Genomic DNA, 16,399 nt, shown 5'->3' with positions numbered 1-16,399 from the left:
CCGATCGACGAGACTGTCCGGTAGAGGTGGGGGTCATCTCGAACGATCTGGGCAAGAGGTTAATTATGAGTGATCTGCCATGCCCCTGGCGTGTGGCTATTCTTGGGTCTACGGGGTTTTACCGAAAGCCCAGAAGCCAATAATGAGGTTTCTTCAAGCACAAGTCGCCATTGGCGATGAGACATGAGGCTCTGCCCCGCGCACCTGAGACAATTGAAAGCTCCAATTGCCGAGATGGCCATCGAGGCAGTGGGGGAAGATACAAAAGACCTCGAGGAGATCTCTCATGGCATCAGCTTCTGCCCCTCTTCTCTTGCTGACCACACCATCAGCTCCATTCGCCCGCTGTCGACACGCGCTCTCGAAACGTGCCTCCAGTCCATGGACCATGGGCCCCAGGGCGCGACACCTGCACGACATCGACCGCGTTCCCTGCCTACCATGCACCACATAGATGCACAAAGTCATAGGTGACAGGTAACGATGCTCTATGGGTGATATTGATCCTTCCCAAAACTTGGGATGCAGGCTGGGCCGTGGCGCGACCTCTCCCACAGTTGGGCTGCATGCCCCTGTACTGCTTTGGCCAGGAGGTGCAGGTGGTACTCCTTCGTTGCATTGCCTCTTGACCGGTCGCACGGACGGGTGCTCTGACACATCACAATGCGTGGTTTCCTTGTAGGAAACCGGGTGTAATCGCTGCCCACAGCTGCGGATAAGGCGACGGGCAGCAGGCCGCAGTGTTGCGCAGTGACCGCCGTCCATTGCGGCACCTGACCTTTGTGTAACCCAACCAGTGTCTATGTCCTCGGCGCAAAGGCCACGTCTTTGGGCAGGCGGAAGCTTACGCAGAACATGAGCTTCTGGGGGGCAACATCTCGTACATCGTACACGGTCGCCTGGCCTTCCACCTCGCCATTGCCCTGCACCAGCCTCACGCCCAGTTCCTTCTCCACTCTGTCCAACGCTGTCTGCACGGCCGCGTCGTCGTTGGGCTTTGGCGCGAAGCAGTGCGCGTGGATCATGGGGAGCTGCGACGGCGTGTGGGGCGCAAAGAGACTCTCCTGTCCATGGTAGAGACCGCGGAAATTGTGCAGGAACTCGAGCGCCGAGGCGGGGAGGTTCATGACAAAGTGTGATATCACGGGTGCAATGGGGATCTTGATAGGCGCCGCCGGCGGTGGCGCGTTGGACCTGCGAGACGGCTTGGGCCCTGGGATGGTGCCGAACTCGCCGTGGCGGGAGGCGGCGAGGACTAGATCGGCGGACTGCTGGATAAATTCGTGACCATCTTCGTTGTAGGGCCGGACAAAGGAGCCGACGCGGTTCTTTTCAATGGCCTTTTCGAGATACTTGAAGCTCTCGGGGTTCTTGTCGTTGGCCCAGACAAAGACATTCTTCTTGCCCGCGGGCACGGCAAACGGGCCGATGCCTGCCATGACATCGACCACAACGTCCCCTTGCTGGAAGAGATCCACGATCCGCTCGTGCTCGGTGCTCAGCTTGGAGTTCCAGTAGACGGTGCCGTAGTCGAACTGGAAGATGCAGCCGGATTCCTTCACCTCGACGTTTAGGTCGTCCCGTCCGGCCAGGACCTCGTACGGAAAGGTGCGGAACTCGGACTCGGTACCCACGTTGGACAGCTTGTTGATGACTGTCTTGAGATGGGGGTTCTTGTCGAGGATGACCTGGCCGATGATGTGCTTGTAGGGCAAGTACTGCTCGCGCAGGTTGAGGTGAGCAACGTGGCCGACACTGTTGAAGCCTGTTGGGATCTCGTCGTGGAGCTCTTCGGGTATGATGGATCGGAGAATGTCCACTACGAATGTCAGTGAGCGATCGAGGCTGGAGGGAGCTGTTCCTGGGGACTGTGCGTACGGTACTGGAAGTGGTAGTAGTCTAGCTCGACGGAGTAGGGGATGAGATCAACCTCTCCCGCCTCCTTGGCCTGCTTCAGCACAACACTCCAGCTCTCGGGGGCTATAGCCGTTAGCAATCATTCATATTGTAGAAAGGAGTCTGTATAACTGACCTGCTGGTTTCACATCCGGCTGGAGAAGTAGTGCCTTCAAGCCACCTTTTGCCTTCTCCGGGTCAGGGTGGCCTACCACGGGCTTCACCTTGTCCACATTCAGAATCTCTCGGGTCTTCTCCAAGTCTTTCCTCAATCTAGAGAGCTGTCGGCTGTCGCTGACCAGAGCAGCTGCCGTGGGTAGCGTCGTGCGGAACAGTGATCTATCGAGAACGGTGAGGGCGCGGGCAGCGGGGACGCGGAACATGTTGGGGTCAACCTGACCGGGTCAGTTCTCAGATTTTCAGGGTAATATAAGTACATAAATTCGGGCTGGACTAGACAGCCTTCGCTTTGAGACGAATGGTTACTTACGGTCGACATTGTGAAGTGAATGTGAGTCTTGTGATGAATTCATGCTACGGGTGAAACTTTTGGCGACTGGGGTTTGAATTGTGGCTGAGGCTCGCGATGCCAACATTGATACGTGCGCCATCTGTGGCTACCAAAAGAACGATGCCTCTAGGGTAAGCAAAGGAGCCCGTCAGCAAATTCGGCGACCTGACCACGCAGTTGACAAAGTTAAAATGTGAGTCTCCGTGCATCTATCATTTGATCTCTATCGCGCATCCATCTATTTTTTTTTTCTAGAGCTTCTCTACCTTGGGCCTCCTCGCGGCTCGCTCGCACTGCTGAGGCCACTTGACCCTCACGCCGAGCTCGTAGGCGACATTCAGAACCCACCTAGGGTCCCTCAAGAACTGCCTGGCAGCCAAGACGAACTCGGCCTGCGCGACACCGTGGTCACCCTCTACTTCCACCGTGCCGTTCCCGTTCTGCGCAACGGGCTTGCCCTCCTGGACTATGGAGCGTGCCATCTCCGCCTCGGTGATCTTGCCGACGGCCGCAATCTGAAGGTCGAGGCCGTCGCCGCGGACAGCGCGACGGATAGACCCTGCCAAGTCGACCTGGTACTCATTGTGCATGGGCACACGCGCGTGTGGTGTGTTCCCGGCCGAGGACACGTCGAGCACGTCGACGCCCAGCCCGGGGAGAAGCTTGGCGAGACGGATGGAAGACTCGAGGTCCCAGGAAGGCTGACCGCTGTGCTCCATCCACTCTGTTGCCGAGATGCGCAGCCACAGAGGCATGGTCTCTGGGATGACCGCGCGGACAGCCTGGATCGTCTCGGTGAGGAAGCGGGTGCGGTTCTCAAAGGAGCCGCCGTACTGATCGGTGCGGACGTTGGACAGAGGCGAGAGGAAGTTGGTGTGCAGGTAGCCGTGCGCGCCATGGATCTCGATCAGGTCAAAGCCAGCCTCCACAGCCCTTCTGGCCGACTCGGCGAACTTTGACACCAGGCCCTCGATGTCGTCGACGGACAGCTCCTTGGGAGGGGCGTGGTTGTCGGCGTAAGGAATGGGGCTAGGTCCGACCACATCGTCGGGCCAACCGCCAATGGTCTCGTCAGCGAGAGGCTTATCAGTGGTTCCGCCCAGCCAAGGGGCAACAGTGCTCGCTTTGCGACCAGCGTGGGCGAGCTGAATAGCAGCGACACTGCCCTGGCTGTGGATAAAATCCACGATCCTTTTCAGGGGCGCAACCTGCGAGTCCTGCCAGAGACCCGAATCCTCAGGAGAGATGCGGCCCCTGGGCTCGACAGCCGTAGCCTCCACCATGATGGTCCCAGCGCCACCGAGGGCGTACTGCCCGAGGTGGACGAGGTGCCAGTCCGACAAATGTCCATTGTCGGCCGAGTACGTGCACATGGGGGACACCACGAAGCGGTTGTGGGTGGTCACCCCGCGGGTGGTGAGAGGGGTGAAGAGGGTAGGCGCCGTGCTGGCGTCGAGAGGAGTCCCTGAGGGAGGCGACTGATCTGGCGTGAAGTAAGAAGCACCCTTGGCTCCCACATTGCCCTGTCTTGAAGTCATGGCTGGTGTTGATGTGCTGAGTGGTAAAATGTTGTGGTTGAGAGGGGTACGGGGTAAGGAGGAGAGCTGCGAAGATGGATGGAAGCTTGTTTATTTCCTGCCAATGGAGGTTTCCTTGCTATGTTCATGCCCTTTTTTATTTCGAGATGGCCAATGCAATACGAGTAGGTGATTCTTTTCGGAATATATATCGCGAACCTTCACTGTGAATCAACCACGAACATCTGGATTGATAAGCAAACCAGGGCTTCATCGTCTTGATTGGTCAGACGTGCCATATTAGTGGACTCAAGAAGCGATCCCCGAATCCATCGCTTAAAGACGGATCGCGGAAACAAGCGAGGAATGGAGCTTGTAACGACCACAGATACGGAGTACAAGGTCAAGAATGTAGGACGAAGAAGACATCTCTGGACACGAGCAAGCCTCTAGGAAATGAGAACATTGCCTACGGAGTACGGAGTACCTGCCGCGGGCGTTGACGCAGACCAGTAACAATTACCGTGGCGTACTGTAGGTTAGCCGGATGAAAAGCTCCCATCCATTACCCAAGTTTGACGCGGGAAACACGAAGCACAAAACTTCTACGTAGCTTGACCAGTCCATTTTCCTGACATTTTCTGATGCCAGACACTCGTGCCACTCAGACTTGACGGAGGACTCTGAGGCAAACTAGGCAATATACTTGGAAGCAAACATAGATGGAGCCAAGGAAAAGAGGCCACCCTTCTCCAACATGCGGCGTGTCCTGCATGTCTCTCCCCCACGTCCGCTGATTGGCTCACAGCAAGTCCACGCTTCAATTGATAATTGCCAGCGCATTCACCACATTGAGCGTGATCGAACACAAACTTTGTGACGGGCCCTAATAACATGGCCGCGCAAGGAGGGGGGTGGGAGGGAACTGAGCTGCTGCCCCTCAGCATCACTCCGACTCCCCTCTGCACGCAGGCGCCATGTTGTTGTATGGCGGCGCGCTGCCCTGCTTATGCAGCATGTTTATGCTGATCAACGTGCCGCTGACAAAGGACAGTCATTACTGCGATCACGAAGCGACCACGGCCCAGAACATTATCAATCGATGTAAGCTTCGAAGGCGGTCAGTCGTCTTGGTGGGTGGATGGATCAGCGTATGGGTGCGTGCATGCTTGCTCCCCATCGAAGCCAGAGGCACATTGTAACCTTGGCAGTAAAGCGAGAAGAGGCTTGGGTGTATGTGTGCTGACGATCTAGCTCGCTCCTGTTCATCGAGCTGTGCTCGTTTGCTGATGATAACGGCGGAGATGTGACTCTACCGTCATTCAACTCGTGCGCTCTCGAGGTCAGAAGAGAGCTAGCACAGTGCGCATGAGTAAGATGTCTCCTCAACGCAGTTGGTGTGAGGTGATTGGGCCACACAGTCCGTTCCCCGCTTATCCGTCGCAATGTCCCGTCCGCCGACCCTTCCCCCAGCGCACCTCTGAAACTTGGGTCCCGTCTCCATCTGCACTGTGCGGTGCGTGCTGGTGGTCCGCAGGAGCACAGTGCGCAAGATACTCCGCACGACATCGTGAATGTCCAACGTGACTGACCTGTCCCTGCTCGCTCATCAACGTGCCGGATTTTGTTTCTCTCTGCAATTCACGAACGCACCACCAACTGCTCTTCCAATTACGACATCCTCGACAATTGCCACTTGACACGACTGAGCAGTTCTTTCTGTTGGCCTCGTCGCTCCATTTCTTTGTCAAGTGCCAGCATAGCTGCGTGCCAGAGAGCATCGCAATTTACTCCGCCCGCTCCCAACTCCCAAGTCTCCGATCCACCTTTTGTTCCAGCCCATCTTTCTCTTCCATCTGGCGCCTAGACTACGTTGGTCGACCACGACTTGATCCGAGATACTCGAAACGGTTCCATCACAGGCGACTTTCACCGATTGTCTCACCTTTGGTCCGCCCTCCGTCATGTATCGTGGTCCCGGGAGCCTGTAGTCCTGGCATTCAAGCCAGATCATCCCCAATCGCTCCGATCGCCTCAATATACGAATCGAACCGCTCAGCCTACGAGCCACCAAGGGAAAGGGAGAAGCGGCGACCACAGCGTACGCTGGCGCAAGCCTGCAATGGAGTCGCCTGCTCCCACGCTGGCCCCGCCAGCTGTCGCCCACCTTCGCGGCCAGCAGGCGTATCCCATGGAGCGATCCATCAGCCAGGATATCCGTGACGAACGCGAAGAACTCCGAGAGGCTGCCGAGCAGACCCTCAATGCCATTGTCGATCTCAACCTCGACGGGACGGTACGGTGGGCGAGCCCGTCATGGGCGGATGTCGTCGGCACCAAGCTCGAGACGCTGGACGGCAAGCAGTTGTCGGAACTGGTGGTGAGCGACAACAAAAATGTATTCTCCGACGTGGTGGAAGGCATGGAGAGGGATGACTCCAGGAGCCATCGTATACGTTTCACGATGGAGTTAGGCCCTCTCTCCAAGCTCAGATCGGCCGAGGCACCTTCCGACGGCGCTGAAGCCTCGCCTGAGACCATCGAGCTTGAGGCACAAGGAATCATGGTGTATGATGGTGCCTCGGGAGGAGAAAGTCATGTAGGTGTGCCTGGTTGAGACTGCGAGCAAAACTTCTAACTCGAGCTAGACCATGTGGATGATCCGTCCGTGGACACCCCCAACCGAAATCCTGATCGACTTGCCCGATGTCATTGTCGACTCACTGGGCTCTGGCGGCGAAGTCCTTGCTAGCTTTCTCAACCAGCTCGCTGAATGCGGTGGCGAGAACGTCGACAGCCGCGTCAAACCTCCACCGACTGTACTCTGCCGCATTTGCGAACGCCAAATCCAGCCCTGGTGGTTTGAGAAGCACACAGATCTGTGTCTGCAGGAACACCGAGCAGAGATGGATGTGCAGATGTCGCAAGAGAATCTTCAAGAGCACCGCCACGCTATTGTCAAGGTCCTCGACGCTCTCGAGTCTCGACAAAGTCGGCCGACCTCGGACGAACAACAACAGCAGCAGCAGCCGAACCCCCTACCTTTAGCGGAATACAAAGGGATGCCGATTGGTCCGCCTCCTTCAACACAGTCGTCGCCCGGCACATCGATGGCTCGGTCGAGGGACCGGTCGGGCGGCTTTGGACACAATAGAACTCGGTCCTTTGCCGTTCGCCGACCACAGGCACGCATTGTCGAGCTTCTCATGGATCTGTGCGACACTGCCCTTGAAGTGAGCACACCGTCCCTGAAGGAGTCGGCCACACAGCAAGACGGAGAGCTACGGACTCAGTCGCCCCAATCGGAGTCACGCATCTCTCAAGTATTGCAGTGGCAGTCACCGAGCACGAACACCGTTGAGCAGGAGCAAGGCCTCGCCGCCCTCTGCGCCGACACGGAGAAGGTCGCAAGAGCCAAGGTCGACGCCGTCTTCCGTCATCGCAAGATCATTGAGTATGCCGAGCGGATTCGGGTTGAACTGGCCGTGCTGGTGCAAGACTGCATTGACGAAGCCATGCGCAGGGCTGCTCGCATTGCGGCTGGCCAATTCAGCGACACAAGTGAGGACGAGGGCGAGGAGAGACAGCCAAACGAGTATCCACTGGGCAATGTGGCAGAAGAAGTCTCCCCTCAAGAAAATTCCGAGCAGGGCGTACCATCAGAAGATCGCCCAGCGAGCGTCACAGATAGCGGCGACGAGCCGCGTGGACGGGACAAGGGGTCCCCGTTGGGCAAGCCTCATCATAGTCCCTCGGCCCTGGCTACGGCGCTTCGCCAGGCGGATCGTAGCAGACAACCACGGCGCTCGCGTCCCCCGTCCGTTGTTCCCTCGACACGATCGAGCAGCCCACGAGAATGTCTTACCCCTCGCTCGCATTTGGGCGCTCCGGGTGGCAACGCCCAGCCTCGCGACATACCTCGTGAGCTGCAGCAGCAACATGTACACTCCGAGTCGGAGACCGTCGAGAGCGAAGGCAGCTTACGATCGTCCTCACTTGCGTCGCGCGCAGCCACCCGGACAGAGTCCCCCATATCTGAGTTTGGCGATCTGCGGCGAGCGGCGAGCTCGCGTCAACACCATCGTCGCAGCCTGGTCCTGCCGGGCACATCATCGCCAGGTCGCCAGCCTTCACCCTCTCGGCCGGCCCCGCCACCATCACCACTGCGGATCAAGCCTCGAGGCATGCCCATCCCTGGAGACATCGTCGTTTCGCCCGAGGGCTCGCCGATGCTGGGGAGCAGCGAGTTCAGCTCGCCCGTGATCCATCCTGTGCGACATCACCGACGCCAGTCGTCAGCTGCCATCTCCGACTTTGTCATGAAGCCTCCGCCTTCGCCGAGGCTCCACGCCAACCATGCGCCACCTCAGGGACGCTCCACACAGCCCTCGATCAAGGACTTTGAGATTATCAAACCCATCAGCAAGGGTGCTTTTGGCAGCGTCTACCTGTCAAAGAAGAAATCAACGGGCGAGTACTTTGCCATCAAGGTGCTAAAGAAGGCAGACATGGTGGCCAAGAACCAGGTGGGCAATGTCAAGGCCGAGCGTGCCATCATGATGTGGCAAGGCCAGAGTGAGTTTGTGGCCAAGCTATACTGGACCTTCTCAAGCAAGGACTATCTCTATCTGGTCATGGAGTATCTCAATGGCGGCGATTGCGCCGCACTGATCAAAATCCTGGGCGGACTTCCCGAAGACTGGGTTCGCAAGTACCTAGGCGAGGTCATTTTGGGCGTGGAGCATCTTCACAGCCGGGGGATCATCCACCGAGACCTCAAGCCTGACAACCTGCTCATTGATCAAAAGGGCCACCTGAAGCTGACAGACTTTGGCCTGTCTCGGATGGGTCTCGTTGGTCGTCAGAAACGTGCGCTCAACAGCACGACCGAGGCCACCCCTGACCTCCTCAAGCAAGGCCCCTTTGCGCGGTCGACCTCCATGGCCTCGTCCAGATCGACGTCGTTGGATCTGCACGGCCACAGCGGCGGGTCACCGGGGGGCACCCCTCACATGACCCCTGAAGTCAGCGGGCTCGGCCAGCCGTCGTATTTCAGCCTGGGCAATACGCAACACGAGCCGCGTCGTGTCTCGAGCAGCCATCGGAGTGATAGCGGTGGGAGTGAGACGCTCACGCACATGCTTTCTGCCTTCTCGCTGAACGACCACGAGGCAGGGATGCCAATGTCTAGCATGAAACCGCCGCACGATGAGGAAGGAATCATTTCAGCTTCTCCCGAGATGGCTTCGCTGAACATGGCCGCGTCCAAGGTCGGTGCAGAAGCTCATGCAAAATCACCGCCGCAGCAACCAAGCATGATGCCTCCGGCCATGGCACTTTTCGACCCCGAGGACACGAACCGTCGCTTCGTCGGCACGCCTGACTACTTGGCGCCCGAGACCATCAAGGGCGACAAGCAAGACGAGACGAGCGATTGGTGGTCTGTCGGCTGCATCCTCTTTGAGTTCCTATATGGCATACCGCCCTTCCACGCGGGCGAGGCGGAACATGTATTCGAAAACATCCTTGCCCGGAAGATCATGTGGCCACCCGAGGACCCCGACGAGCCCGTCTCTGAGGAGGCAAAGGATCTCATCAACAAGCTCCTGTGCATGGACCCACAGGAACGTCTCGGTGCCAACAAAGACGACAAGTTTGCCTCTGGTGGAGAGGAGATCCGAGCCCACCCCTGGTTCAGCACCTTGAGCTGGGATACACTTCTCGAGGACGAGCCGCAGTTCGTGCCCCAACCTGAGAACCCCGAGGACACGGAATACTTTGACCCTCGCGGCGCGAGTCTGCAGGCATTCACAGAGGAATTGGAGGAGCACATGTCGCCTCAGTCGTCCAGCGCCGGCGGCGGCGGGGGTGGCTCTGACTATGCCGACCGACCACACGATGCCCTCTCGCGAGTGCGATCCCAGGTGAACCAGATCCACCGCAAGCTGATGCCGCTGCACATCCCACCGCACGTCCGGAACTCCAAGTCGAGGCGGCTCAGCGAGCCGTTGCAGACGGATGACTTTGGGTCGTTTGCCTTTAAGAACCTGTCCGCGCTGGGCAAGGCAAACAAGGATCTGATCGAGAAGCTGCGGGCCGAGGCTGTCGCCTCGCAAAGCAAAGCAGCCGCCTCCGCCACGAATAACAGTGGTACCAGAGGCGAATCGCCGGCGCCGTCGGTCGAGGGCAGCCCCGTGGTAGCCAACCCAGTGCAGCGGACCATTTCCAATGCCAAAGCAGCCAACCGACCGCAGTCGCCATCTGGCTACGGGCACTCCAACGCCTCGCCGAGTCGCGTGTCTCAGCCGTCCTCGCCGCTGCTGGTCAGCTTCGTCGCGGGACAGGGCACCGAGGGGCGCCGGAAAGCCTCGAGCAATTCCTCGAGCCTCTCGCACCAGTCCACCTCGAACCTACAGCCTCCTACAAACATTGAGATCCCCAAGGTGCCGCCGAGCCTGCAAAAGGCGGCGACGTCGCTTGCTTCCTCCCCGATCAAGGGCAAGGGCTCTGCTGCGCCGCCTCCGCCCCTTTCGTTGCCGCCGCAGAAGCTGGTGGCGACGCCCAGCAAGACCACTCATACGCCATCAACCAGCCGGTCGAGGTCGCTGACTGTGGGCTCTCAAGAAGGGAGCCCCGTGGCAGCGGATGCCCTGCACCGCCATCGCAGCCGCCGCAGCCAAGTCTTTGACATGTCACCCTCGTCGTCTGACAACGAGGGCGAGAAGCACAATGCCTTGCTACGAGTGCAGCGCCGTCGTCAAAGCTCACGCCGGCTTTCGCAGATTGCGTTTGACGGGGGCCCCAGCTTCCGACCTCTAAATGTGCTCATCTGCGAAGACCATCCCGTGGCGCGCATGGTCATGGAGAAGCTGCTGGAGAAGATGCGCTGCCGCACCATCTCCGTGCCTAACGGGTCCGAGGCTGTGCGGTACTCGATGAGCGAGATCCAGTTCGATGTCATCTTCCTCGAGTTCAAGCTGCCCCAGATCAACGGGACGGACGTGGCGCGCATGATCCGCGAGACCAAGAACGCCAACTCGCACACACCGATTGTCGCCATCACGGCGTACCTCAAGGAGCTCCAGGCGCCACACTACTTTGACTCGCTCATCGAGAAGCCCATCAGCTCGTCCAAGCTGACCGAGGTACTACGTGGTCTGTGTCACTGGCGACCGGACTCTCCTGGCCAAGCCCCGTCCTCTGGCACGATGCCACCGCCACCATCGCAGCAGCAGCAACAGCAACAGCAACAGCAACAGCAACAGCAACAGCCAGCTTCTTCAGGACTGCGGAGGGCTACCACAACACGAACGGATGATGTGTCTGGCTCAAGCTCTTCCACGCTTCATCGCCAAGGATCATCTGTGCTGTCGTCCGTGGTCACCAGCCGCGAGGACTCATTCAGCGCGAGTACGGTCTGCGATTCCGAATCAGCGACGACCGACGATCCTCTGCAGGCCCCAAGCCGGAAGGGCACCGGAGATTGGGACGATGGTGGGCTGGGCATCACCGAGCAGGGCGCCGTCTCCGAGGGCGTCCAAAGAATCCCGCAGCTCACACTCCAGCGCTCCGCGCCCCCTCAGCTGGAGCGAGCGACTCGACCGGCCGACAAGCTGGAGCCCAAGAAGGACGAGTCGGATAGGGGTGTCGCCGAGAGCATGGAATCTGCGGACGACGAGGACGAGGAGCTGGGACAGGTGCAGGTGCGGGATCGACAACCTCGACGGAGCAACGGGCCTCAGATGGGTGGCAAGTCATCGCTACCGAGCTCCAAGCTGGGTGTCGAGATGATGCGCGCCAACAGCCACGACAGCGCCATTGAATCCGAGAGCACGCCGGAGGCGGTGACCCAGGTCATGACGACCCCGTGCCACGAGATGGAGAGCATGAATCTGGAATCGACAGACGCACCTGGAGCAGGACCATTGCCAGAGCAGAAGACGCCTCCACCACAGCAGAGCAAGGTGGCGGCGTCTGAATCTGACCTCGAGGGGAGCGGGCCGCCTGCGGACAGCATGGACGCGACACCACGACCGCAGGGTCCAAACCGCTCCAGTAGCACTGCAGAAGCGTCCGCGGAGGACGACGCGACGCCGCGTGCGGCTACCAAGTGAGCAATATCACTGCCGCCACGCCAGCTGTATGCAGTTCCCCCCCCTTTTATTCACTCATACCACTCTCATTTGTTTATTTATCACGACATGACAGCGCGGCGTTTCTAGGGTTTCAGCAACAGCACATAGCAGCAAAGTGGGCGGACCTTTTCCATGAGGAAAATGCGTTCTCAAGTGGAAGCTATTTTTTTTTTACTTTTTTTTATTTTTCCAGGGTCCAGGGGACAGACGAAAAGATGGATGCCTCTGCCATTGCGGACTGGCGCGTCCATGGGCAGGATGGGAGGCCTACGAAGGAGAGCACCGCCGTCGTCACTGGTCGGACATTGTATCATAAGCGCGTAGACGCGAAGCTATAGCTGTGACAGCATACAGACATTTACATTACGACTTCTCTTCACTTTCACTGACGGTCATCGTATCGGATTACGCGGGTGACGGCACGTGTCTGGGTGACCCGGGAATACGGCTACTTAGTCCGGTAGTGAATGAAGTTGTGCTCACACAGTCACGTAGAGGTACTGCAATCTGGTAACTAGGCTTTCGATTGGGGCGCACGACATCCGTGGCTCGCCTTGATCAGTCGGCTCGGGCGAGGGAGGGTTTAGGCACCAGATGGAAATTGAAAAAAAAAACCAAAAGAAAAACCAAATGCACTTGTGATGATCTGGCCGGCGACCCGACTATGCCATCGTGAGAGCGCATTGCTTCAGATCGGCAACAATGTGAGGAGGCTGTGCGTAGGTACGTAGGTACATAGGTATGCGTGTGGTACTGGTTACTCCGTAGACGCATACCGTTTTACTTGCATTCGCATTGTGTGCATATCCTAGTACACGTACAAGAAGAACTGTCAACTGATCCCCATAATTCGATGCAGAGTTCTCGGCAAAAAGTGCCGGGGCTGGTCTTGGCGAGCGGGACGACTCGGTCAGCTCACGCGATCAGTTTCCTATTCGAGAGAGCCGGGCTTGGTTCTGTCCAACGACGAGCATTGTCCTCCCATGGCCACCATCTCGGATCTAGCCCGCCCTCGTTTCCGAGTGAATGAAGAGATGCTTCTTTTTAGGCACGTATTTTATATTCTACCAGTTTGTGCTGTTGTCTCCTCAAGTGTCTTGCCGCTTCCTGAGGAACGAGGATGACGAAACGAGACTAGTCGATCCGACGTTCCGGCACGCGCAGTCTGCTATGTGTGCCAGTGCATACCGAACGTACAGAGTAGGTACGTGGGCAGATCCGCCTGCCGTCTGTTCCGTTCCGTGAGGCGCCACCTGCTAACGTACCTAGGTAGCCTAGGCTGTTTGTTGGCCTCCCGCGCGGCCCTCTGCGAGGTCCATAGTAAAACCTTCGCAGAGCCCTCCCCCCATCGACCCCGTCCGCGCCTGTCGTCCACAAGAACGAGCACGGTGTTGAATGCAGCATTGTGACTGGCCGTTGCGAGGCATCGCGAGTTTGGCTTTTTCTTCCCCATTGCTAGCTAGGTATGCGACGACTCGACTCGGCGTCGACGAAGACGACGACGAGTCCTCCACATGTGTGTATAGTATATAGGTAGTCGACATGCTTGTCTGCTGGGTCTGGAATGTTGTCCTTGTCTGGATTGCCTGAGCCCAATAGCACCTCCGTCTCCTGCCCTCCTTCCTGTCGTGAAGTGAAAGGGTCCAGTCTTCTTGCCTCTCCAACAGAAGACAATATCAACGTGCGCCTTCCACAACACCAACAAGTCTGCTCGCTAGCCAGACAGGAGGCTTCTTGTCGACCTCGGCTCGCCCACCCATCCGCCCACTTTCAGAAAAACCCCTTTCAAGCACGAAAGAAAGAACTTGACAGTTTTCAAGGGCTTTCTCCTTCTCAGGGGCACAAGGCTGCTTGCGACAGGCACTCTGACACACACACATACAGTCGCACACATAGCAGCATATACACCATGGCGGGGGACCACACTCATGCAGGCGCGCACAACCACCACCATCATCACTCCGTGATCCTGGGCGAAATACCCGTTCCCCACGGACCTGTCGCTGACGGGGAGAGCGACGACAGCTCTTCCGACCAGCAGCACAGCCAGCAGGACGACGCGCACGACGTCCTCGCAGGCACCAATGCCCACGAGCGCCGCATCTTCAGCCATGTCACCCGCCCGGATGACAGCTACGACGCTGACGGCACCTACTGGGCCGACATGCCCCTCGCACGCCGCGCCCGCTTCGTCGCCAAGGTCGATGCCGCTGCCGCGCACGAGGAGCTCTCCACCATCGGCGGCATGGTGAAGAAGGACCCGCTGTCCCCTGCTGCCTGGTACCTCCGCAACGCCATCCTGCCCGGTGCCGGTCTGGGTCTCGAGGGGTACGTTCTCTTCTCCATTGGCAACCTCGAGCCGCTGTTTGCCAAGGTGTGGCCGGCCTGCTGGGAGAGCAACGAGGTCTGCTCCAAGAACTGGGTCGCCAGTGTCACCTACCTCGAGATCATCGGCATCATGGTCGGCCAGGCCGCCGTCGGCGTCATCGGCGACTGGGTCGGTCGTCGCTGGGGCCTGATCCAGGACGCTCTCATCATGTTCATCGGTCTCCTCATGCTCACCGCCAGCTGGGGCCTGACGCTCCAGGGCTGGGTCATCTGCTACGCCTGGTCCCTCTTCTTCTACGGTCTGGGTGTCGGCGGCGAGTACCCCATCACCGCCACCTCGTCCCTCGAGAATGCCGTCGCCTCGGGCAAGCTGTCCACGCGCGAGGATCGCCTGCACCGCGGTCGCCGCGTCACCACCGCCTTCCTCATGCAGGGCTGGGGCCAGTTCGTCAACCAGGTCGTCCTCCTCGTCCTCCTCGTCATCTTCAACTCCGGCGACGGCGGCCCGCCCTACTCCCAGTCGGCGGCCCAGTACGCCTTCCGCCTGTCCTTTGCCTTCCCCGCCGTCGGCACCCTCTGGCTCGTCTACTACCGTACCTGGAAGATGCCCAACGCCAGCAAGAAGCTCGCCGAGGCCAAGTCGCGCCGCAAGGTCACCGGCTACGACGTCAACTCCCTCAAGTACTGCTTCAGGCACTTTGGCGGCCGCCTGCTCGCCACCGCCGGCACCTGGTTCTGCAACGACGTCTTCTTCTACGGCAACAAGCTCTTCCAGGGCCAGTTCATCAAGGTCATCTCCAGCAATCCAGACTCCCTCATGACCACCTGGACCTGGAACCTCGTCAACATCACCGTCTCCCTGGCTGGCTACTACCTCGCCGCCCTCCTCATCGACAACAAGTTCTACGGCCGCAAGATGATGCAGCAGGTCGGCTTCTTCATGTGCTTCCTCATGTTCGTCATCCCCGCCTTCAACTTTGAGTACTACACCTCCCCGGCCGGCATCCACGCCTTCCAGGCCATGTACTTTCTCAGCTCCTTCTTCAACCAGTTCGGCCCCAACTCGGTCACCTTCCTCGTCGCCGGCGAGGTCTTCCCCACGCCCGTCCGCGCCACCGCCCACGGCTTCAGCGCCTGCTTCGGCAAGGCCGGCGCCCTGCTCGCCAGCGTCCTCTACAACTACATTGACAATCAGACCAAGTTCTACGTCGTCCCCTGGTTCGGCCTCGCCGGCATGCTCCTCACCCTCCTCTTCCTCCCCGACACCACCGGCCTCGACCTCAAGGAGCAGGAGCGCCGCTGGAGCTACATTGTCAGGGGCAAGAGCCACGAGTACCACGGCGTCGCCGTCCACCCCCAGCACTTGTCCCTCTGGGAGCGCCTCCGCGGCCAGGGCAAGAACTATCACGCCGAGAAGGACTGGCGGGCCAAAATTGACGACATGCGCAAGGAGTGGGAGGACGTCCGCGAGGCCATGGGCCCCAAGGAGCACGGCAACGGAGACCACACGACCAGCGGCATGCCCGACGACGGCGAGTTCTCCCCCGAGATCCACGACTACTTTGTGCGCTCTAGTCCCAAGGGCCCTCGTCCGGGTTCCCAAGGTGTCCTGAATGAAAAGGCTTCGTCTGGCGGGACCAGCAGTCAATAAGGTTGCGGTAGAGATTTTTGTATAGTTTAACGCATAGATAGAGCAACGAGAAGAAAGAAAAAAAAGAGAGAGAAGATACCCATCATGTTTATGATATATATTCATTGCGCCTTTCTGCAGCCCGTGAGGGTCTAGGCAGTGTGATGATCTCGACAGGCAAAAGAAAATGCCGAGCAGAGAGCTCCGCATGGAGGTGTGTGTACACGCAAAGGCATAAACTAGGTCCGTGAATCGCACAACGCCATTCCTCCCAGTGGTATCAAGGGTGATCCCCAGCGGAGAAAAAGGGGAGCCAAAGTAAACAAAAGTCAAGACCAGAAAAAGGGGCTACGGCCCCCAGCCGTGGTCCGTCCAAACAAAG

At 58.7% G+C, this 16,399-nt stretch overlaps 4 protein-coding genes across 4 annotated transcripts; 2 read left to right on the top strand and 2 right to left on the bottom strand.

Moving 5' to 3' along the window:
- Positions 1-800: 800 nt before the first annotated feature.
- Positions 801-2,395, bottom strand: J7T54_006211 (tRNA (guanine37-N1)-methyltransferase; the record flags this gene model as incomplete). Its single annotated transcript, XM_051505016.1, has 4 exons — positions 801-1,819; positions 1,879-1,980; positions 2,033-2,291; positions 2,387-2,395. The coding sequence occupies 4 exons, from the start codon at positions 2,393-2,395 to the stop codon at positions 801-803; spliced, it is 1,389 nt and encodes a 462-aa protein (XP_051366728.1).
- Positions 2,396-2,658: 263 nt separating this feature from the next.
- J7T54_006210 (uncharacterized protein) lies at positions 2,659-3,945 on the bottom strand (the record flags this gene model as incomplete). The annotated part of the gene is made up of 1 exon (XM_051505005.1): positions 2,659-3,945. One exon carries the CDS (start codon positions 3,943-3,945, stop codon positions 2,659-2,661), a length of 1,287 nt encoding a protein of 428 aa, XP_051366727.1.
- A 2,101-nt stretch (positions 3,946-6,046) lies between these two features.
- On the top strand, positions 6,047-12,038 carry J7T54_006209 (Serine/threonine-protein kinase-like protein; the record flags this gene model as incomplete). The annotated part of the gene is made up of 2 exons (XM_051504994.1): positions 6,047-6,523; positions 6,573-12,038. 2 exons carry the CDS (start codon positions 6,047-6,049, stop codon positions 12,036-12,038), a joined length of 5,943 nt encoding a protein of 1,980 aa, XP_051366726.1.
- A 1,930-nt stretch (positions 12,039-13,968) lies between these two features.
- J7T54_006208 (Inorganic phosphate transporter-like protein) lies at positions 13,969-16,038 on the top strand (the record flags this gene model as incomplete). The annotated part of the gene is made up of 1 exon (XM_051504983.1): positions 13,969-16,038. One exon carries the CDS (start codon positions 13,969-13,971, stop codon positions 16,036-16,038), a length of 2,070 nt encoding a protein of 689 aa, XP_051366725.1.
- Positions 16,039-16,399: the final 361 nt, after the last annotated feature.

This window comes from Emericellopsis cladophorae (genome assembly GCF_022114955.1).
Source record: "Emericellopsis cladophorae strain MUM 19.33 chromosome Unknown NODE_1_length_1489480_cov_119_871856, whole genome shotgun sequence".
Classification (NCBI taxonomy): Eukaryota; Fungi; Ascomycota; class Sordariomycetes; order Hypocreales; family Bionectriaceae; genus Emericellopsis; species Emericellopsis cladophorae.
The sequence above is the reverse complement of the archived record's forward strand: the minus strand, read 5'-3'. Positions and strand labels throughout refer to the sequence as shown.